At 31.6% G+C, this 23,537-nt stretch overlaps 2 protein-coding genes across 3 annotated transcripts; both read left to right on the top strand.

The window, feature by feature from the left end:
* The first annotated feature begins 408 nt into the window (after positions 1 to 408).
* Positions 409 to 7,599, top strand: LOC113522203 (protein artichoke-like). The gene is made up of 3 exons (XM_052899861.1): positions 409 to 533; positions 2,500 to 2,551; positions 4,200 to 7,599. The coding sequence occupies exons 2-3, from the start codon at positions 2,533 to 2,535 to the stop codon at positions 6,332 to 6,334; spliced, it is 2,154 nt and encodes a 717-aa protein (XP_052755821.1). The 5' UTR covers positions 409 to 533; positions 2,500 to 2,532; the 3' UTR covers positions 6,335 to 7,599.
* Positions 7,600 to 10,355: 2,756 nt separating this feature from the next.
* LOC113509888 (toll-like receptor 3) lies at positions 10,356 to 18,133 on the top strand. 2 transcript variants are annotated; one of them, XM_026893318.3, is made up of 4 exons: positions 10,356 to 10,488; positions 10,985 to 11,065; positions 11,321 to 11,395; positions 14,150 to 18,133. In XM_026893318.3, the coding sequence occupies exons 3-4, from the start codon at positions 11,380 to 11,382 to the stop codon at positions 17,473 to 17,475; spliced, it is 3,342 nt and encodes a 1,113-aa protein (XP_026749119.2). In that variant the 5' UTR covers positions 10,356 to 10,488; positions 10,985 to 11,065; positions 11,321 to 11,379; the 3' UTR covers positions 17,476 to 18,133. The 2 variants fall into 2 exon arrangements, with proteins under 2 accessions (XP_026749119.2, XP_026749126.2); XM_026893325.3 differs by lacking the exon at positions 10,985 to 11,065 and having other exon boundaries at positions 10,418 to 10,488.
* Positions 18,134 to 23,537: the final 5,404 nt, after the last annotated feature.

Genomic DNA, 23,537 nt, shown 5'->3' on the forward strand with positions numbered 1-23,537 from the left:
AACTGCATGGAGGTCGACCTAATAGGTGTATATGGCTGTTAGATCCTCATTAACTACACGTTTTTGTAAACGATTGATTATTGTATAGATAACATGTCTCTGAGGGAGGTGAAAGGATTGTTAGTCATGCGTATTACTGGTTCCATTGCTAGCGATATAGCCTATCAGGTCGACCTCCACGTATTCCCCGCTGGAAACTATCGTGCTGATTTTCATTTTTGTATTCATCATGATGGGGTAACTGATGTGCCTTTTCATTCTCACTTATCATCCATCACCAGTGCACCGTTAGCTTAGGCGATATTATCATTCCATTATCATCCATTAAAAAAAAATGTCTCTGAGATACATTGTGGTCGTAGGTAAACGGTGATAAGTATGGGAAATTAATTCTTGACGGAGTATGGACATTAGCATTCTCATTTCACTGGGATCAGCAGAACATTAGGCGTCGAATTATGTTATGTATTGTACGGACTTTGAGCTTGGTACTGAGTTGTGACGAACGTTCAATATATGGCTTCTAGATTAAGGTAAATTTACTTTTTTTTTATTAAATTGTTTTTTCATTATTAAATAAAATATCCGTGTCTCAACTGATTTTAAATAAATTTAAAAATGTGTGTGGTTTATTCCAATTTGAGAGATATTGTAGTTTTTATCCTGGTAAAATGGCACCGGTACGTGGCGCAGGAGCAAGATAACTTTTGCTAGCATTTATATAATGTAAAGAGAAATGCCTTAATTGATTAATAAATTAATTTTAGCAATAAATAATTCGTCTGTTGTATATAATTACTAATTTTTTTTTAAATTAGTTCAGACCATTTATTATCGACTTATTTGTTTGTGAAATTGTTGTATGTTTGTGATTTTGTACCAATAAAATGTTAAAAAAATATCATATTCAATAACAATGTAATATTGTTAAACCAAATAAATTGAATTGATTCTGTTTTTAACTGACTTCAAAAAGAAGAAGTCTAATGTTTTTTAGGTTTGTTCTCTCATAACTTCATCAGTTTTATATCGATTTGAGAAATTATTTTTTTATTTCAAAGGATATACTTACAAATTGGCTCTATTGGGATTTTATCAAAATCGGTTCAGTGGTTTAGTTTTAGATCAAAGAAACTATAGTTTTGTCACAATTGAAGTGTTTTTTTTTTTTTTTTGTGGTATACAATTTTCTTATATTCGTAGATTGAAATGAAAAAAAAAAGTGAAATGAGATTTATTCGTAAAAAACATAAATGTAGTTTCTTAAGTTTACTAATATTAATATTATAGTTTTAAAAGGGTACAGTAGTTGTGGTTTGAACTAGGCTTTCAAAATAGGTTAATATTATAACCTATGTTAAGGGGCTACAGCCCCAACCCCCTTTAGTATTATGGGGGGATTAATATTGATAAAAAGTAACTACAACATGGTTGTATACATAATTTAACAATTAAAAATAAACAGAAACTAAAATACATTATCTTATGCATTGCCAATATAGATTATATTTTTTTAAGTACCCACGGTAGGGGGGACGGGGTGTAATAGTATTTTCAGCCAGTATTTATTGATATAGACAAATGAAAAAAAAAACAAATTAGCTAATTTTAATATTTATATATAAGTAATTATTTTATAATTAACTTTAAAAAAGGGATGACTGATAATACTTTTTAGTGCGTTTGTTAATAATTTAATATTTAATAACTTTTACTAGAGTTATATTGCCATTTATATTTTGAATTTATCGCATGCAATATTATAATTTAAATAATTATAAATAAGCATTAAAATCGTTATTGCTACTTCTTTATAATTGTTTTATTATCGAAAATTTATAACTCACATAAAAAGTATATTTTATGTTTTTATTGTGTGCATTTCACAATTTCTGTATAGAAGCAGAGTTTTATATACATAGTTTAATATTATATAAAACTGTATTTTAGTATTTGTTATTAATTATACATTATAACAATGAGCTTGGAATTACATATATATTCAACTTCTTGTAATTGATAAGTTGATTGGTTATAGAAAAAAAAAACACAATGAAGTCATCAAAACGTTTACTCCCATGATGTCACGAACATGATCAGGTTACTGTAGGAATGTTCTATGCTCAGGTAGTTTGTTTACAATTTATTCAAGTCTCATACGACTGTATATTAATTATTATTGTTATGAGTTGGGTGAATGAAAAAATGGGATGGAAAAAAAAGTCTTTTTTGAAGTCGGATTGAAAAGGGAGGAACTTTACAATTATTTTAATTTTTTTGTGAGTTAATTTTGATTTTGTTTTTAAATCGATAGAAATAATCATACTAATAATGTGATCATTATATAATATGGATATAGAGGAAGGCTTATGTCCAGCAGTGGACGAATAGTGGCTAAAATGATGATGATGATGATAATGTCTGTATTATTTTATCACGATTAAATATTTTCTTTTTTTATGAAATATATAATCTTAAATTGTCGTGTATTTATTTCAGAATTTTTGAAAACTAATCTCCAGGAATGCCAACATGACAAAAATGGCGGCAGGTGAGTCTTAAATGATAAATATTAAATCGAATTAGATAAGGCAATCAGATATACGGCTCTCCTGATGGTAAATGGTCACCGCAGCCTATAAACGTTTGCATCATCAGACTCATCACTCTTACACGGCCGATTCTTGTGACTTTGGTACATCACTGTATTTTGGTAATCTATTTTATATCTTTTTAAAATGGTACAAAGGAACCTTTTAAAGGAAAGGAAGGAGGTTACAGTGACCGTTTACCATTAGACCGGCTGTATACTTGTTTGACGTCTTTGTGGTATAAAAAAAAGAACTCGGTCTATTTGTCTGTCTGCGTTTTATTTTAACAACTATCAATGTTAAAGATTTTGTATTTGGAATGGTTTTATATATTTTACACCTAATTACTATATTTTTGGACTACATATATTTTAATGTAAATAACCGATACAATATATGTATTTACATATACAATGTATTTTATTTACTAGGATCCCAAAAGGGCCCCATCACGGCTTAAACGTTTTAAAACTATTTCTTATTGCGTTTATTCTCCATAGTTGACTTATTATATATATATATATATGAAAAAGTATTTCCATTTTATATATTTATAGGAATTTATACCAACAGGTTTTTAGCATAACAGTGTATTATATGAATGGTAATAATAATTGCAAAATGATATAGAAATCATATGAATTGGCTTCGTATTGCTAGATAGGAAAATAAATTATATTTTTTTATATTAGCTAAAGTTATTTGCCTGTTAAAACAGTCAAATTTTGGATAACTTGAGTTGTATTATTGTAATATTCGTAGGGATTTCTAATTATTTTGAAGAGGAAATTAGTCTATGTTATGGGTTCCTAAACTTTAAGATAACAGAATGCTTACTAAATTTTATGAAACCCCATACCCCAAACGATTACAAATCATAAAACACTGTAATTTAAATAAAAACAATAGCTTTAAAATTATAACACTTTATAGTTTCCTTTAATTCTACATTTCTTAATCAATTTTAATAACATAACATAGAGTCTATGTTATGTTATTAAAAATTATTAAGTAGATTTTGAATTTTGTTTATTACAAACCAACATACAAAAAATATATGAAAATTATATCTAAAGATGACTTCCTGCTCGCTTCGAAATTTTTATTTACTTAATTTTTTTTTCTTTTTCTAGTCTGCTAATTGGCAATCTGTTCCTTATAGAACAATAATCCAATCTGCTGTTTGGATGTCAGGTTTAAATTTTGTTAATAAATGATAAGGCCAATCCATTAACCAGCTCTCAGTTTCTGCCTGTAAATCTTTCTACCTTGGATACTGTGTCTTTTTAAACGAGAGAAACTAATGCTTCCCGATCCCTGTAATTGAGCGGCCAATTCATTTCTATGGCTGTTCAATCTGGACTGATAGTTTTTGCTGAATGTCTCGATTTCCTGTTTTATCGTTTTCAGTTTGATGTCCATATACATAAATTTATTACTTATATATTGTGGTATATTAAGCATGTTTCTTATTGTCTTACTTTGAAACCTTTCCAGTATTTCTATTTTTTTTTATTATTTCTATTTTCATACATAAATATGTAATATTTTTAATATTCGAAATGATACAGATCATTTTTAATTAATTTTGCTTATTATTTTTTTCAGTATATACATCGTTCGTTTTGATCATGCTGCTGATGGTTTCATCGTGTCTCTGCTACTGTCCTCTTGAAAAGTCATATAATACTGGCAACTGTAGTTATCGATTTCACTGCATAAGGGTTATCCAAGATATTGGTCTACCTGAACACTGCCAAGGCTCCACCAACTATCATGTTAAAGTCAATGTCTACCTCTCTGATGCTATTGACAGGTTCGATAAAAGCATGAATCCAAAGTTCCTGTACTCCATTACAAGTCTTAGAGCATCCGGAGTATGGCCTCAGACCAATCTCTCTCTTATTCAGTATATGCCACAGCTTCAGACACTTAATATTTCTGGCAATCAAATAGAAAAAATTACAGAGAACGCGTTCTATACACTTACACAATTAGAATATTTGGATTTATCTCACAACCGTTTATCTGACGTCGAAGGTCTTTTTGAATTTGAAATGTTACCGAACAGAATGAGACATCTTAATCTAGCACACAACGAAATACAACAAATACCTTCCAGTGCGTTCGAAAACCTCACATCATTGATAGAATTAGACCTTTCTTACAATTTGATATCGTACTTAGACGAAAACTCTTTTGACAATTTGACCAATTTAGAAACACTGCGTCTAAATAATAACAATATTAAAAATCAAATTGGTGCTTTAAATGCTTTGGGTAATTTAACAAATTTGTATTTGAGCAAAAATGAGATACAAATTATAGATGACGATTCCTTGGAACTCTTAAAGCATTTAGTAATTTTGGATGTTTCGTGGAATCAACTAGACGTTTTGACACCTGAATTGTTTTTGAGACATTGGCAGCATTTTGAAGGGCGCGCCGTTTGCAAAATCTTACTTTCTGAAAATCATTTGACATTTTTGCCTAATGCTACCTCTGTAGAGTTAATGTCTCGGTTCACTCGACACGACCATCATAAAAAGAGAGTTGATGTACTGACTAAATTAGATTTGTCCAAGAATTCTATAACAACTATTGAGTATAACGCTTTCAGATATTTAGTACGTTTGACATCGCTTGATTTGTCTCAGAATAAATTAACAAATTTTCGAGTTAACGCTGACGATTTAGTTTATATTGAATATTTAAATTTGAGCAAAAATTATATAACTCAATTAAATTTGGAATGTTTTTTGTCTATGAATAGACTGCAGAATTTGGATTTGTCGAATAACTACATTGATGGTATACCAGACCTCCTTTTTATTAATAATTATCAACTGAAGCGCATTGATATGAAATTTAATGATTTGAAAGTATTGGAAAATTTGCACATAAAGATATTTCATCCTGATGAAGGCATTTTGGATTTATCTAACAATGCTATTTACAAAATGAATATTCCATCAGGTGAAGGTATGCGTTTAAAAAAGTTGATGTTACAATCTAATAACATATCGGATCCTACGAATATCGATTTAAAACACCAAATTGATCTCGAGCATATTGATATGAGCAATAATTACATACAATATTTAAATTCATCTTCATTGTGCTTGCCAACTAACATCACCCATCTGGATCTAAGTTACAATGATATTAGTAAAATAGCTCCCGCAACTTTCCATAAATTTAGACAGTTGAAGACTTTACGGTTGTCTCATAATGATTTGACTGGAATTGAATACGGAATATTTCAAGGTATGACGAGTCTCGTATATTTAAATTTATCTAATAATGACATATCCTATTTAGATTCTAAAGTTTTTATAGATCTGAGATCCCTTTATATTCTGTCCATCGAGCATAATAGCATGATATTCTTGGATTACAAAGGCTGGGTTGCTCACAAGCACGAATTAAAAGTTTACATCGATGGTAACAATTTTACTTGTGATTGGTTAGGAACAGCTTTGAGTGATTATAATAATAATTTCTCCAAAATGAGACCTTACGCACTTAATGGTGGAACGGGAAAACATTCATTGCAAGGTATACCATGCGTGCAGAAAGAGATAGGAGAGTTGGTGCAGATAGATTCGAAATCTGGTACATTGACGGATTCTGATCGTTTATTGGCAGTAAATTTAAAAATTTTGGAAGCTATCAAGAACCAAACCTACGTATTGAGAAAATTTATGTGGCATTCTTTATATGCAGAATCGAAGAATATTTGAGTTTTTTAAATGCATGATTAATTTGTCTTGTTTCATTAAAATTATTACAATAGTTATTAATAATCTTTGTTTATGTGAAGCTTGATTGCTGAATTCTTTTATTTTGTGAAGGGAATTTAAAAAAAAGAATATCATTTAAGGTGTTCTATTTAAAAAAAAAGATCTTAAAAATGTTTATTTTGTGATTTACATACTGCCATTAATTATTTTATTTTTATTAAGTTTAATAACAGTTATTTTAACTGGTAGATAATAAGTACTATATTCCTTATGTAGATTTAATTATAATTATATATTGTCGTATTTACGTTTTCCATTGCATAGTATTTTAACAGACATATTTACATAATCAAGTGTAGTTTTTAATAATTTAATAATACAACTGTTATAAACAGTATGTTAATTAACCAAATCCATTCCATAAAATTAATGTTAGTATTCATTATAGAGTCTAGGACTTTTTCCCTGGATAAACTTTGTATTTCCAAAAAATCTAGAAAAAATAAATATTTTTTAAAAAGAAAAGAACAATGTGTATCTATGCTAACAGAATTACATAATAATAGGTACATATCTTGTACGTGTAGTGCCATTGGTATAGATACAATTTTTTTATTGAGAATTTTAATTAATTGTCTACTTTTTTTAAGATTTTATCTAGAATAAAAATATGAGTTTTTATTAATAAATACTAACATTAATTTTAAGAAATGCATCATGTTAATTAACATATTGTATAATACTATAATAGCAGTTTTGTTAACATTATTACTTGTAATTATGATTATAATTAATTGTATTTGTTGAATTGTCGTTTCCCATTGTATACTACATATACTACACTGAAATTAAACAAGTATAATTAAAAATTCATTAATAATTCAATATTTTGGTTAATGCTATAATTATCGATTTTGAGAAATGGTGCCTCAGAACCGATTACACTATTTAATTTTGAGACAAAATGTAATTGAATAAGATAAAAAAAGAATATAAAAATTTTGTCTAAAGCATGTAAAAAGTGTTTAATGTTTAAAATTTAAATGCCTCATTCATGAGGATGTCAGGCAAAAAATATTTACAACGCCTGTCTTGTTTTTGTTCGTTGTTGTACATTTTGTCTCAAAGATGAGTAAATGAGGTTAATTTACTTTATTTGTATTTGTATTGTTTTCTCATTGTGATTTGTCATTCTTATGAAATATTTGGAAAAATATGAACGTTAGATTTAGCTATAACTTCAGTAATATATAAACTGTCTAATATTTTGACTGTTTCATTTAAAATCACTATGTAAACAATTTTTAATGGGTGAAAATGGAATAGTAATACTTAGTACATGTGTACTATTTGAATATGTTATTTTATATAGCTGGTTGGTGTCCAGTGAGAGATGATAGGTGAAAATGAAGTTGGGTCGCTTGGCTCTTCGTGTTGAATTCTCTAAGAATTAATTTATGATAGTTTCTAGGGAAATTGACATGAAGATCGATATCTTCAAATGCAGGGTTAGTATATACATATAAATACATTTTGCAGGGTTAAAGTATGTGTTATAGGGTGTTATGTTGTATACGTTAACGGAAGTCGCGAGTCAATTGATTGTGAAAGTTTGTACAGACATCGGTATATTTGTTATTTAATCATGCTTAAACGGCTGAATGATGCAATGATTTTTCTTTAATGGTAAGGTGACCAACTATTTTTTGTTCAAAAAGAGTACACTTTGCAAGTATTTCATAGGTGAAAAAAAAAAAGAAAAAACGATAAAAAACTTTATTTTATTTTAAAAACAACACACGGACAGACGGATGGACATACTCGTACCATAAGGGGTTTCCTTTATATATTTTTGGTACGGAACGTTGAAAAAAAAAGCAAGACTCATGCCCAGTAGTGGGACATGAATGGATTGTCATTATGTAACAAACATCCAAACATCTAATAATTAATATGATAATAAATGTACATATATACAAACAAAATTGTATGTAGACTGAAATGAACAGCGGTATCACATTACGTCCTGTCAGTACCATTGATAAAGACCTAACATTTATTTGTATATATTAAGACATGGTTCCGTATATTTGGTTTGTTTAAATTGAATTAATTTACCAGAGGAAAACTTTGTATCTTATACGAGGTCTGTCCGGAAAGTTCGTATAAAAGTGTTCTGGAATGCGAGAAAGAGGAGTGGAGAGGCCAGGTAAGCGCAGGACCCCTTCCTTATGTCCCTAACAATGCTTCAGTTCTGGTCTGACCGCCGTGCGGTGCGAACTGGCTTGTCACGCCATCTGTGAAGTTACCTCTTAACGAAACCCCGTCGGCATGGAGCCCGCTTCCGTTGAAGAGCAGCGCGTCGTAATCAAGTTTCTCTCGAAACTCGGCAAGAATGGCCGTGAAATTTTTGCCGATCTCAGAACAGTTTATGGGGATGATGCTGTGAAGGAACCAACCGTCCACAAGTGGCTAAAAAGATTCAGAGAGGGCCGAGAAAGCGTTCAAGATGACCCACGTTCAGGACGTCCTTCCACTTCACATTCCGACGAAAACGTGGAAAGAATTCGAACTTGTGTTAATGGGGACCGTCGTTTAACGGTCAGACAGGTGGCTGAAGAGCTTAATTTGGGCAAAACCGTGGTCCACGAAATTCTAAGAAACGAACTTCAAATGAAAAAAATTTGCGCCAAGATCGTTCCGTGAGTTTTTGAGTAAAAATTCCATTACGGTGACCGAACACCCCCCCTATTCGCCGGATTTGGCCCCGTGTGACTTCTTCTTGTTCCCAAAAACCAAATTGGTACTTCGGGGGCGGCATTTGGGGGACATAAATGAGATAAAAAAAGCTACGACGGGGCAGCTGAGAAACCTACAACCAGAGGACTTTCAAGGAGCCTTCTCACAGTGGAAACGGCGTTGGCACAAGTGCATTATGTCACAGGGGGAGTACTTTGAAGGGGATAAAATTGATTTACCTGAATAATTGTAAAATAAAATTTTTAAAAAACTTTTATACGTACTTTCCGGACAAACCTCGTATTATATAGATAGAGCATCGTGTCTCAAAAACGAGGCAACTTTTTGTCAGCTAATTATCAAATTGACCGACTCGTTTCTTTATCAGTGTTCTATATACTTACACACAGAATGTATCTTACACATATCACGCAAAATTGTATGAAAAAGTTGACACGCTTTTCTCGAAGCATTATTATTTGTGTAAAGACATTCTATCTACATTTAAGCTTTGTATCTACAAAAGTCTTTTGTGTACCCAAGTACATGAATCCCACGCGTGTTTTACCGTGAAGCAGCTGTACTTGCATGGCTGTATTTCGAAGAGTCGGCTCAACATCATTATATTAGCTTTTAACAGTCGATTGTTGAACATTGCTCACAATTACCAATTAATTAATCAGGCCATTTCTCTGCTCAACTCTCCAATTGCTCAGAAGCCGGATATTGATATATTTAATGACAAATTAGACATATTTTTTTAATGTTGTTTAAAATTTTAAAGTTTGTAAAATAAACCTATGGCTAACGACACGTTTCGTTTCTGTAAGTGTGGTAATAGTTATTTATAAATAAATAAATAAAGAGGCCTCTCTCATAAAGGGAATGCAAATGAATGAATGAATGAATGGTGGGATATTGCAGTGACTTTGCAGTGTAAGGACGCATACGCATATGTAGTTCTCAGAAATGGCAACTCATAAGTATTTTGATACCCATGTAACACAAGAAGTTTTGTGTTGGTATTCAGTGTATTTAGCAATATATACACATACTACGCCATAAACATGGCGTCCATGTTTACAGTCAACGACTACTTACGATATTTTTAAATATAAATAATTAGTATTCTAAGTCTTAATAAAAAACTTAATTTATAAACAGGCTAAAATTTTTAAGTCAAACAGCTTAAAGTCCCTAGTGGGTAGAAATAAAGAAAGGAAAAACCATTGTTTTCATCGATCGACAACGCTGCAAGAAGCGAATTGTTAATTTACAAAGTTCTAGAATGGTTTCTAACATTTCACGACGTAATCCTAAATACTTTATACTATTTAAACATTATATTAATAGACATTCCTAATTTAAGTACGGATTCAGATGGAAGTGTAACGCTTAATTTATAATTAATTAATGTAAGTGTGTTTTATTTTACACAATTATTATTTTTGTTTGATTTTTATATAATTGCGATTATATCGTTAGGAAGACTAGCACGCTTACTGTAAGCTCCAGTGAGAAAAATAAAGAATTCCTTTTTTTATGCAACTTAGAATGGCAAACAAGCTGTCGGCCCACCTGATAGAAAATGGTAACCGTCCCCTATAGACATGAGCAGTACCATGGACATAACAGAGTGTACTGTTTCGCCCATGATACCACCTATACGTTGCCATTCCTGAGGACTCAGGTGTTATTCATCTGTACCTTGTAAATTCACTGTCATATCCCACCCTTCATACCGAAACACAGCCGAATTCCTTATTTTATTATTTTAATTTAAACTATTTAAATTATTACACATAATGAAGCGTTGAAAACTAAATATTGTTAATCTAATGTGTCTACAAAATATGGTGTTTTATTTTTAAATACACAATTGGGAGTTAACGTGATGAAAAAACTTTGCAGGTAAATAGTACCTACATACCTGTTTCTTTATTGCCGACGTTTCGACGTGGATTGCACTAAGTGGTGATCACGTCAGGACAGGTATGTAAAATATGTGTAAACAACGCAAAAGTTTAAAATTAATTATGGTTTTAAAATCAGAACTAGTCAGTTAGCTCATTGTGACGAATTCAATGATAAATTAGTCACGATAGTTTCGAGAAGGAACCGCATGGAGGTCGACCTGATAGGGTATATTTATATATATTGACTCCCCATTACTAACAATCTCTTCCCTTGCTCTTAAATAAAATACATTATTTTTTTCAGCTGTTAACATATTTTTTATTGTTCCAGTTAAAAAAAAAATACCTACCATATTCCACATTTAAAATTAAAATCTATATGGAATTGACATGGATCCATTACTTTGTAAGTATTGTTTTTAATACAGTTTGATGGGAGAATTTGTACAAATGTCGTCTGTTTGGGTACCTCTGTCCTACACGTATTTTTGCTATGAAGCAGCTGTGCTTACATGACTGTGTTTTGATTTAAATAGTAGGGGATGTGGTGTCAAATTACAAGATTATTTTTTTATACTACTATGAAGGCAAACAAACATATGGCCTGTCTGATGGTAGACGCGGTTACCGTAGCCTATGGATGCCTTTAACATTAACCCTAAGCCAAATTATAAGATTCATATTATCATTATATAATTCGTTAACTGTCCACTGCTGGACATAGGTCTCCCCCATAAGGAGGGTATTGCTAATAGTTGCCAAATTACAAGATACGGAGGCATAATACCATTGTAATTTTTTATGGTGAAAATGGATGGTTACCCCGCCTGCGCTAATGTTATACGCTGACGGGGCACCAGCGAAGGGTGTTAGATGAGAATGAAAACAGGCCAGTTAGCTCATCATGATGAATTCATCAGAAATTAACCATGATAGTTTCCACGGGGACAGCGTGGAGATCGACCTCGTTGGGTATATTGATAGCAATGGGATTCTCAATTTCCATTACTAACAATCCCTTCCCCCCCAATACCATTATACTATTATAAAGTAACGACTTTTTTTTCAAGTTAAAATGGAATGGTGATTTCGCTCGTGCTATTGTTTAACACTGGCGGGCGACCAATGACAGATGATAGGTGAGCATGGAAGCGAGTCAACCACGATGGTTTCTTGGAGGAATCGCGTGGAGGTCGACCTGATATGGTATATTGCTAGCAACGGAGCTGTTAGACCGCGTTACTAATAATTTCTTTTCCCCTTACGGTATGAGTAGTACTGTGAAGCTCAAGTCTATTCATTTACATAGACCAAGGTTATCACTTACCATTAAGTATGCCGTTAGCTATTTTCTATTTTAAATTTTATAAAAAAAACTTGAAACAGTAAAAGATATTGGGTTGTATTGTATTGTATTGGGTTGGCTAGAAGAGATCTTTTAGTGATAAATCCAGCCTTGCTCATAATATTCGAGGATTTTCCAAGAGACCACAGCATGGAGTTCTGCAACAAAGGATAAAAAAAATGTTTTTAGGGTTGGCAACGCGCGCGATGCTTGCAATACGTGAGGTATACGTATTGCAAGCACTTATAGGCTACGGTAACCGCTCACCACCTGGTGGGGCGTATACTTGTTTGCCGTCTCAGTGGTATAAAAAAAAATAATATTCATAGATAAGAGGTATCTATGTAATTTATAAGTGCAACAATTGTAGGTTCGATGCAATGGAGAATACCTTAGCTTATAGATATAGACTTTGTACAAAAGTCGATTGCTTGGGTACCTCTGTCCCATTCGTGTTCCTACCGTGAAGCAGTTGTGTTTGCATGGCTGGGTTTCGGTTTGAAGGGTGGGATATGGCATGAATTTACTGGCTACAGAGGAATAACACCTGAGTCCTCAGCAATGGCAACGCATGGGGGGTATCATGGGCGAAACAGTATACTCTAAAAAATACCTATTTATGCTTTAATTCTTTCTATCCAAAGGTTGTCTGGAAGAGATTGCTTAGCAATAAGATCGCCTTTTGTACTACACTATATTTATTGAAAATTGTTCAACAAATCCTGTTATGTTGGTGCAATAAAGCGTTAAATAAATAAACGTACAGACAAACAAATTTGTAAAAAAATATTGTCTTAGCTTTTATTGCTTTTATTGAAACTTCTCATTAAATTTTTCTTATATAAATATCTCTTATATACATAGACATCGTCTAGTTATTATTTTATTATACTAATAAGATTATTATTTATAGTGAAGCACAACTGCCAAAAGTTATAGGTGGGACAGTGGTACCCATGCCCTAGTGGGCCTTCTGTACAAAGTTTCCTTATATAAAAAGCATGTATTTACGATCGTACGATTTTATGGACTACACTAATACTGGAAAGAGGAAAGATTTGTTTTAATTTAATGGCTACCTGTTTAACTTACTTGTAACTAGATCGAAAAAGCTCGACTGGTTTCGGAATCAATTCGTGATCCTTAGTCATGAGTGACTGTGACGCGGGCACGGGCCTAAACTACTACTAAGTAAACGTAGTATTTGTATGGGGACATATAACACGAGAACCTTTCTTGTTAAAGCTTACTTTTAATTCAGCTTACATAAATAATATAAACTGCAGAAATATTAACTACATTAATACAAGTTTTTTTTTATGGGATGATAATGAAATGGTAACACCGCCCACGCTAACGGTATACGCTGGCGGGGCACCAGTAAGAGATGATAGGTGACAATGAAAAGACAGGTTACTTAGCCCATTGCAATGAATACACTTGGAATTTAACACGATGGTTTCCAGGGACCACGTGGAGGTCGACCTGACTGAGTACATTGCTAGTAATGTCCCTCCCCCCCATTAATACTAGTTAGTATTCGCGGGTACTTCCTCGTGATCGGGATAAATAATAGCTTATTCTCTTCTCCATCCTTTAATTGGTCAAGCCAATAAGGCGCTAAGAGGTAACAAACAAACTCACTTTCATATTAAACGTAAGCGAGCGTATCCTGGTCTAGAGGACAAAGTCGTGATTGAACGCTATTTTTCATAATATGTATAAGGATTAATATGGATAATTGTGCAATTGTAAACTAACAGTGATTGGTTGATAATGAGTAATAATTAACTAATTGTGTAAAATGTTTTACAGATATCTCGTTATTAGTAAACACATTTCAGTATGTGGTTACAGTAACACGGCCTCAGGATGGATGTACAGGTGGATATGATGTAAGATGCCTAACTGTTATCTATTGTACGAATAACTTAAATAATTTTGAAAGCTTTATACAAACAAGAGACGATGTAATTAGAGTAGACGATAATGATGGTTGTTCAAATTTTATCTACCATTATAATCCTTATCACGGCAATACAAATTATTATTCAAAAGTATCTCTTGAATTCAAATATAACGAAATAGTTCACCAAGATCCACTCACTGTTCCAAACGTTTATCAGTTTTTAATTGTAAGCCTTAATCTTAGCGATAATGGTAATAGTATTTCACCCAGTTTTATGCCAATGGACAATTTAATGTATTTGAATATGTCGAGAAACAACTTTAATGTCGCAAAACTTTCAAACAAGTGGATACTACCACTTTTAAGTGAAATAGACATGTCGTTTAATTTAATTAAAATTATAGAGGTTAATGAAATCGACGAGTTTCCTTATAAAAATCTAACCAAATTAAATTTATCACATAATCTATTAAGGGAAATACCAGATGCCACCTTTGATTCATTTAGTAAACTTACATCATTGGATTTGTCAAATAATTACATATCGCAGCTAACTATAGGGACATTTGAAGGCGTAAAACACTTAAAATACCTGGACCTTTCAAATAACGAGGTAAGTAACATTAACTCTTCAATGTTCAGATTTACTGACCTCACAACATTAAACATTAGCCATAATAAAATTAGCACAATAGAAAAAACAGATTTTGCATATTTGAAGAAGTTGGTATCAGTGGATTTAAGTCACAATTACATTGTTAATATTGAAAAGAGCATATTTTGTAATATGATTTTTTTAAATACAATAAATATAAACAATAATAAGATAGATTTAATAGACCGAGATACGTTTTTGAACAATACTTTTTTGACTAAGATTAATATTTCAAATAATAAACTTAAGACATTACCCAAAGATATGTTTAAAGATAAAATTATTTTTGAATTCTCTATCACAGGTAACAGTTTAGAGGGTTCTCTTGTAAAAGGCTTATTTGAAGGTTTAAGACTTGTTTTGAAATTAGATTTAAGTTATCAGCAAGTAACATCTATTGAAGATTATGCTTTCTTCGGCCTCGAAAAAATAGAAGAACTATTATTAAACCATAATAACATTGGAATTTTATCTGAAAAAAGTTTTAAATCACTTCACAGTTTAGTACATTTGGATTTATCAAACAATAAAATTACCAGCATTGAGTTTAATAAAGAAGATTTAGTAAGTCTTCGTTCTCTCATGCTACGCAACAATTATTTAACTCAAATAAAATATGAATATTATAGTCACTTGAACTCGCTTAGAGTTTTGGATTTATCCAATAATAATATATCATCATTACAATCTAAAGCATTTAAGTCATTACGTGATCTAATAAGTTTTGAAATTCATAACAATCCTCTCAGCGGTGCGTTACAAGAAGGTACTTTTGATGGATTAAATTCTTTACCATCTCTAGATATTTCAGGATCCCAGTTAACAATTATCAAAAATGAATCTTTTAATGGAATGTCACAATTAAAAGATCTCAATATTTCGCATAGTAATATTAGTGCAGTAGAATACAATACATTCTCGCATACGGGTGCTGTAGAATCATTAGATCTTTCTTATAACGCGATAGTAAAATTTACTATAAATTCAACGGAATTGAAAAATCTACGGACTCTATTTTTGAGTAATAATAGAATAAAATCAATGTTTTCGTATTCTTTTCAAGGATTAGTTGGTCTGACTACAATTAATTTAGCACATAATGAAATACAAATTATTGACAGCGGTTCCTTTTTTGATCAGCCTAAATTAATGGAATTAGATCTGTCATATAATTCAAAATTAAATTTCAAAACGTCCCTGATTCAAAACAATAAACAATTATACGATTTAAATTTATCTGGTATTCGTACAAAAATAGAATATGAAAATAATGGAAACTCGCTTACGTTAAAAAAATTATATATAGCACAATGTGATATTAAAAATGTAACAAAGTTAAACTTGCAATTATTGCCTTATATTAAATATTTAGATTTAAATAATAACACAATCCAAAAATTAGATAGTCATGCATTTTCAAAATTAAATTACTTAAACATATTGGATTTGAGTTATAATTTAATCACGTATATACAACCTGGTTCATTTAAGGATAATATTCACTTACAGTGGCTTAATATTTCACACAACTCGTTAACCACACTCACGTATGGTATTTTAAGGGGGCTGAGTTACTTGAGTACATTAGATATATCATATAATTATATTAATGATTTAGAAAGTGAAAGATTTTACGAAGCTAAAAACCTGGAAAAGTTAATAGTGGACCATAATGAAATAAGTACGATACCTGCGGATGATTTCAATAGAACTAACTTAAAAACACTGAGCATAGGCGAAAATCCAATACCTTGTGATATAATAGTTAATTTGAAGAAGAGCAGTATATCTTTTGAGGTAACTTCAATTCGGTTTGATATAAATAATGAAAACTCACATGGTATTACTTGTAAAAAACGTAACGCAATTACACATACCACTTCAGATCGTACTATAAATGATAACAAATTATTAGAAAGCGAGAAAATTTTAAACGATATAAGAGACATTATGTCAAAAGTGGCAAATGAAAGAAATACACAATATCCCAAAGAGACTAATTTCATTGATTACTTAAAAAATATTACAGACAACATCGAAAAGTCTAGTAATGATTTTGAAAAAAAATTTACATTATTGACAAATTATTCCTCAGTTGTATCAAGAGAGAGTAATTATACTAATGTTTTATTACAGAAAATTTTAAAAGCATTGATTTTTAATAATACATTTAAAATATCCCAGATACCTCTGTCAAAAGACAATGCAACATTCGATTCTATTATACTTTATGTAAATAAAATAAAACAAGATTTAGGAGAAGTTATGGCTGTAGAGAAACAAAATGTACTCGATGAATTGGAAAGTAAAATATCTTCCCTAAACTCACGTGTTCGGTCTGTAGAATTATTATTATCATCGACAAAGCGACCTAGTAGCGAAAAATTGGTAGTCAGTACAAAGCCAGTGGAATCTACGAGTCAGCCATGGTTTATTGAAACTTGTGTTGCTTTGATACTAATAATTATAGTTATATATATTTTGTTTAAATTTTATAAATCTAATATGTTTGTGAGGGCCAGAAGAACTTATAGTTCACGTGAATTGCCAGGATCCATGGAAAGTCCAAACTTGTAAATGGAGATTACTATTTTTTTTTAATAGTAATATATTATTTATACTATTTTATTATATTTTTGTCAATTTTATGGTAGATAAGGAAGGGTAAATAAGGAATTTTATTAATGGAATGTAAGTTTTGGGAATGGTATTTAGGTAAACGAAAATAAATAAAAAAATATTTTAATTTCTATAAGAATTGTAAAAAATCATTTATAATTTAATTCCCGTATAATTAAAGTGTAATATTTATAATATTACAATTTAAAATAGCAATTAAATCATTATTTTATGTACGAGATTTTTTTTTTGTAAATTATCATTATAAATTCTTTAAGTAATTTGACAAGAACATTTAATTGTTCTTAATCAATTAAGTAGCATATAAGAAAATAAATGTTCAAAATCATACATTGGCATGTAACATGATTTATAAAATAATTTGTAATATTTTTTTTTATGGTGAGACCTGAATATTATCTGCGACCGCTTCGTCTTAGCTATTATTGATTAGTTGTTTGCATTGGGGGCTATTGTCGGCGTTGCTTAGCTCGGATGTGGCTTGCATAGCCAATGTTTTTAATAAAGGTTCTTGCACGGAGCTGGCTTTAATTAATAAGTAATAATAAGGATGCATTGTAACACGATGTTTTACAATAAATATTTTAAAAAGTTATCTATTATTTTTATTTGAATCTTTTCATTCTATATTTCAAGTAGCCACATATACATATAGTGGGAAATTAATAACGACTCTATACAATTACAAGGAAGTAAAATAGTTCTCCTTTTATAGCGTGATAGTGAAGCTGCAAGCATACTGTCAGTTACGTATAGGAATTCAGTTAAAATTAAGATCAGTTTGCGTTGGCAAGTTGCATTAACACGAGTATAAGTAAGAGAACGTGCAAACAAAGTACCAGAACTAAGAACATAATGTAATACATAGTTTTTGTTTTAATTAAGATGATATTAGATTTATGATTCACGATCTATTTCCCACTGATTATAATATCATATAGTGAATAAAACATCCTTTATATAAACCTGTCCGTCAATCAAATTTCAAGTCCATTCAATATTCATAATTTTGGCGCGAAGTAGTTAAAAAGTAATAGAAGGACATTATGAAAATTTCCTATCTTTACTTGTGAAACTAGCTCTATACAGCGGTTTCACCCGATTGAATCTACTTATATATTTAAAGTATATTATGTGTTAAATTAGTATATAACCTACCCGTGTAGCAAATTTTATTTAAATCACTTCCGTAGTTATGGCGTGAAAGAGTAACAAACATTCATCCATCCTTTTCACAAACTTTCGGACTTATATTTTTTTATAGAGGTTTTGTATTAGGTGGCAAACAAGTATATTATCCATTTGATGGTAAGTGGTTACAGTAACCTATGAACGCCTATCAGAGGCTTTACGTACGCCCTGCTTATCATTACAAATAGGTACATAATCTGAGCGTTAGAGAAAGCGTCTATAAAAGCTCGTTGTATGCGACTATTTAGGCACTAAGGTGATCGTAATGAAATTGAAATTGTACATTAAATATTTTTGGTAATGTTTATTATGTATTTGCATGGCTGTGTTTCGGTTTGAAGAATGGGATATGGCGTGAATTTACAGGGTATGGAGGAATAACACCTAAGTCTTCAGAAATGGCAACGCATGGGGGGTATCATGGGCGAAACAGTATACTCTGTTATGTCCATGCTACTGCTCATGTGTATAGGCGACGGTTACCACTTTCTATCAGGTGGGCCGTCAGCTTGTTTGCTATTTTAAGTTGATAAAAAAAAAAGTGGCTTTTCATTTTTTCTCTGTTTGTATGTTTGCCAGCAGGCCTGGCTTATTTATTTAACTCTTTGTTACCATGTTTTTACAAAATAGACCCCAAATCGACAAGGTGTATCAAATAATATTGGTTCAGATATACATAATAACACATAGTAAAGTGTTCTAATGATAATGAAAGGTGCATGTTAGAGAAATATTTTGATGACACCGAAAATAATGCCCTTATTTTCGGGTGTCAACCAAAAATTTTCATTTGATTCTCTCCAGCAAATTTCACTGAGGTGCATACGAGAGCAAAGTGTTAATAGGGCTCAGCAACCTGATTCTATGGCGTTTCTTTTATATCTTTTGTACCTCGGAGCTCCCGTTGAATCTCTTCAGTACCAACCCCCCCATCCCCTTAGGGGGGAAAGGGATTGTTAAGAATGGAGACTAGGAATCCCATTGCTGGCAATATACCCAACCAGGTCGACCTCTTCGCGGTTTCTCCTGGAAACTATCATGGTTAATTCCTGATGGGTTAATCATAGTGGGCTGTATCTGTTTTCATTCTCATCAATCACCCTTCACTGGTGCTCCGCCAGCGTATCCCGTTAGCGCAGGCGGGGTTACCATTCCATTTTCACCCATAAAAAAAACCCATCCCTTTTACGGTACGATACGGTACTTTTAGTCGGTTTATATGTTTGCGTGTCTGTGTTTCATGTAAATTTTCACAGTACGTATTTTTTTTATACAACTTAGAATGGCAAACAAGCTGATGATCACTAAAACACATGATAATGTTTTAATAATGTATGTATTATTCATTATACGTATTATTTTCCTCTGTAATTAGTAGATATACTCATTTGATGTTTTTTTTCTTTTTGACATGAATTTTTTTTTTGTTTGGACTACAATATATATACATATATTTAGAATTAACATCTACGTGCTATAAATATCAAGAACAAGTAATTAAGTGTTACGTAAATGGATATTATATATGAACGTAATATATACGGTGTGGTGTGTGTGTATGTATATGTATGTATGCATATAATTTTATATTGAACTATGTACAAAGTTTTATACTAATTGGGCCGTAAGGCAGGTTTTTTTTTGATGGGCGAAAATGGAATGGTAACCCCACCTGCGCTAACGGGATACGCTGACGGAGCACCAGTGAAGGGTGATAGATGAGAATGAAAACAGGCCAGTTAGCCCATCATGATAAATTCATCAGGAATTAACCGCGAGGAGGTCGACCTGGTTGGGTATATCGCTAGCTATGGGATTCTCAGTCTCCATTACTAACAATCCCTTTCCCCCCCGTAAGGCAGGTTTGCCGACAGTCAGGTGGGCTGTCAGTTTATTTGCCATTATAAATTACATATATAAATGTTAAAAAACATATTCAAGACAATTCGATATTAATAAGTTATTGTAATATTGAAATTGTATTTCACAAAAAAAAAAAAATTACTTCAATTGTGGCAAAACGAATTATTTTGATTTTAAAACTGAACTACTGAAACGGTTTTGATAAAATTTCTACGGAACTAATCTGTGAGATGAAAAAATTAGGAATTTTCTACATCGGTTCACAATTGACGGAGTTAGATAGATAGATAGATAATTTATTTACATTACTTACAGCACACAAATTATAATAAAAAAACATACACATAATACACAGCAAAAGAGACAAAAGAATAAAAATAAAAAAGCACAAATAAAAAAATACAAAAACAAAAATATATAAACTAACAATCTCCTTTCTTATCCTTATGACGTAACAAACAAAAAAAGTTATGACGTAACAAACAAAAAAAAACAACATACAACCGAATTGAGAATCAACTTTTATTGGAAGTTGTGTACAATACAAACAAAAAAGGTATGAATATTATAAATACTAGCTTTTACCGACTACTTTGTCCGGATGACTGGAATATATTTGGTTCAATTGTAGACTTTATCCTTCATCATCCCATATAGTAAGTTCATAGTAATCAGTTTTTTTTTATGGATGAAAATGGTATGGTAACCCCGTCTGCGCTAACGGGATACGCTGGCGGAGCACCAGTAAGCGGTGATAGGTGAGGATGAAAAGGCAGGTCAGTTAGTCCATTGTGACGAATTCAATGATAAATTGGTTACGATAGTTTCCAGGGCGAACCAGGGGTTACCATGTCATTTTCACCCATAAAAAAAAATCGATTTACGCGGGCGAACCTGCGGGATACAGTTATTTTAAAAATATTTCTTTATCTATAGTAGCAGCTATGTACTGTATTACTGCGCAATATGCTAAAATATGGCTCTGCTGATAAAGCACACACAAGAATAAAATGAACGCGTCTGCATAATATCAGGCAGAGTCATATTATAATAAATAAGTTGGTAATTCCCCTACAAGTAATTTAGTGTTACAAGTAATTTATATAAACTAATTGTAATAAACTAAATTGCAACAATTTTTTATTTTTAATTTTAATATGTATAAATATTAATATAACATCCTATGTACTGTACTATACTATCAAGTGTAACTTAATTACTGGTGTCGTATTGAAAAAAAAAATTAAGTTATAATTTGCATGCTTAATATTGGCTAAGTTGTTGTCTACACTAATATTATAAAGTGGAAATATTTGTATTTTTGTGTGTATATTTGTAATGAATAAACTCAAAAACTACTTTGCCGATTTCAAAAATTCTTCCACCATTAGAAAGCTACATTCATCCTGAGTAACATAGACTATATATATTGCTAGAAAATATTAGGGATCCTTACTAAAACTTTAGTAAAATAAGTCAAGGTGTAAAAAATTGCTGACTCGTTTTTTTTTATTTATATTTTATAGCCTGTTATACATTGAGAAAAAAGCAGCTGACGGTGTATCTTTCGTTTTTTTTTTTATTAATTATATTTGCATAAGAGGAAAGGAGGCAACCATGTGATTTACAGTTTTTATTTTATCATTCTTTCTATGTAATTTCTTGTTCTTAGACACACTACTATTTAGCTGTAATATCTAGTCTTCAGTGTATCTATATTTAATTAAAAAAAATACATATCGGTTCATAAATAATTACATTTCGAATGTTAACTTCTTTTTAAATAGTTAAGAAAGTTATTAAGTATGAATATAGATATAAGGCTATAAGGGCAGAGACTTAAAAAGGCATAGATGGACAGTATGAAAGATTATATGACCAGAATGAGAATGAATGCGGAAATGACTGCGAATAGAGAAGAATGGAAGGGAAAAACATATTACGTCGACCCAAATAATAATTGTTATAAGGGTTGGAACATTATAATGAATTTATTTTATAATGTAAAACGTTATCAATGAATATCAACCAGAGGGAGACTTTGTACGAAAGTCGATTGCTTGAGTACCTCTGTCCCATTCGTGTTTCAACCGTGAAGCAGTTGTGTTTGCATAGCTGTGTTTCGGTTTGAAGAGTGGGATGTGGCGTGAAATTACTGGGTACAGAGGAATAACACCTGAGTCCTTAAGAATGGCAACGCATGGGGGGTATCATGGGCGAAACAGTATACTCTGTTACGTCCATGGTACTGCTCATGTCTATAGGCGACGGTTACCACGTTCCATCAGGTGGACCGTCAGCTTGTTTGCCATTCTAAATTGTATAAAAAATAAGAATAATCGTACAGTAATGGGTCACGTTAAAAATACTCATTATCTGATGATTGATGAAAAAATGTATTGGGGAATGTGGAGACAGCGAAGGATGTATGTTTGAATTGGAGCATTTCATTGTTTCTGCTCAGGTACTCTTGTCCAAATATGATAATTTTACTGAGACAAGAATGTTGAATATTAACGTGTCCATATAAGCCTTACATTGTGATCATAAACCAAATAGAAATACGAGCATAGACAGGATAATATGTCTGGTTTGTTAGGGGGGGGGGGGAAGGGATTGTTAGCAATGGAGTTTGACAGCGCCATTGCTAGCAATATGCCTTATTAGGTCGACCTCCACGTGGTTCCCCCTGGAAACCATCGTGAACAATTCTTGTTGAATTTGTGTAACAACAGGCTAACTGACCTGCTTCATACTCACCTATCATCCTTCACTGGTGTCCCGCCGGTGTATACCGATAGCGCGGGTGGGGTTACCATTCCATTATCGTCCATAAAAAAAAATATGTATGGTCAATTTATTATATATATGTTTAAAAATATGGATATACAGAGATAACATTGACTGTAGAGACTGTTCGCTTATATTAAGCCACTGATAATAAA

The sequence above is a fragment of the Galleria mellonella genome, unplaced genomic scaffold (genome assembly GCF_026898425.1).
Source record: "Galleria mellonella isolate WM207_F2 unplaced genomic scaffold, CSIRO_AGI_GalMel_v1 utg63, whole genome shotgun sequence".
In the NCBI taxonomy this organism is placed as follows: Eukaryota; Metazoa; Arthropoda; class Insecta; order Lepidoptera; family Pyralidae; genus Galleria; species Galleria mellonella.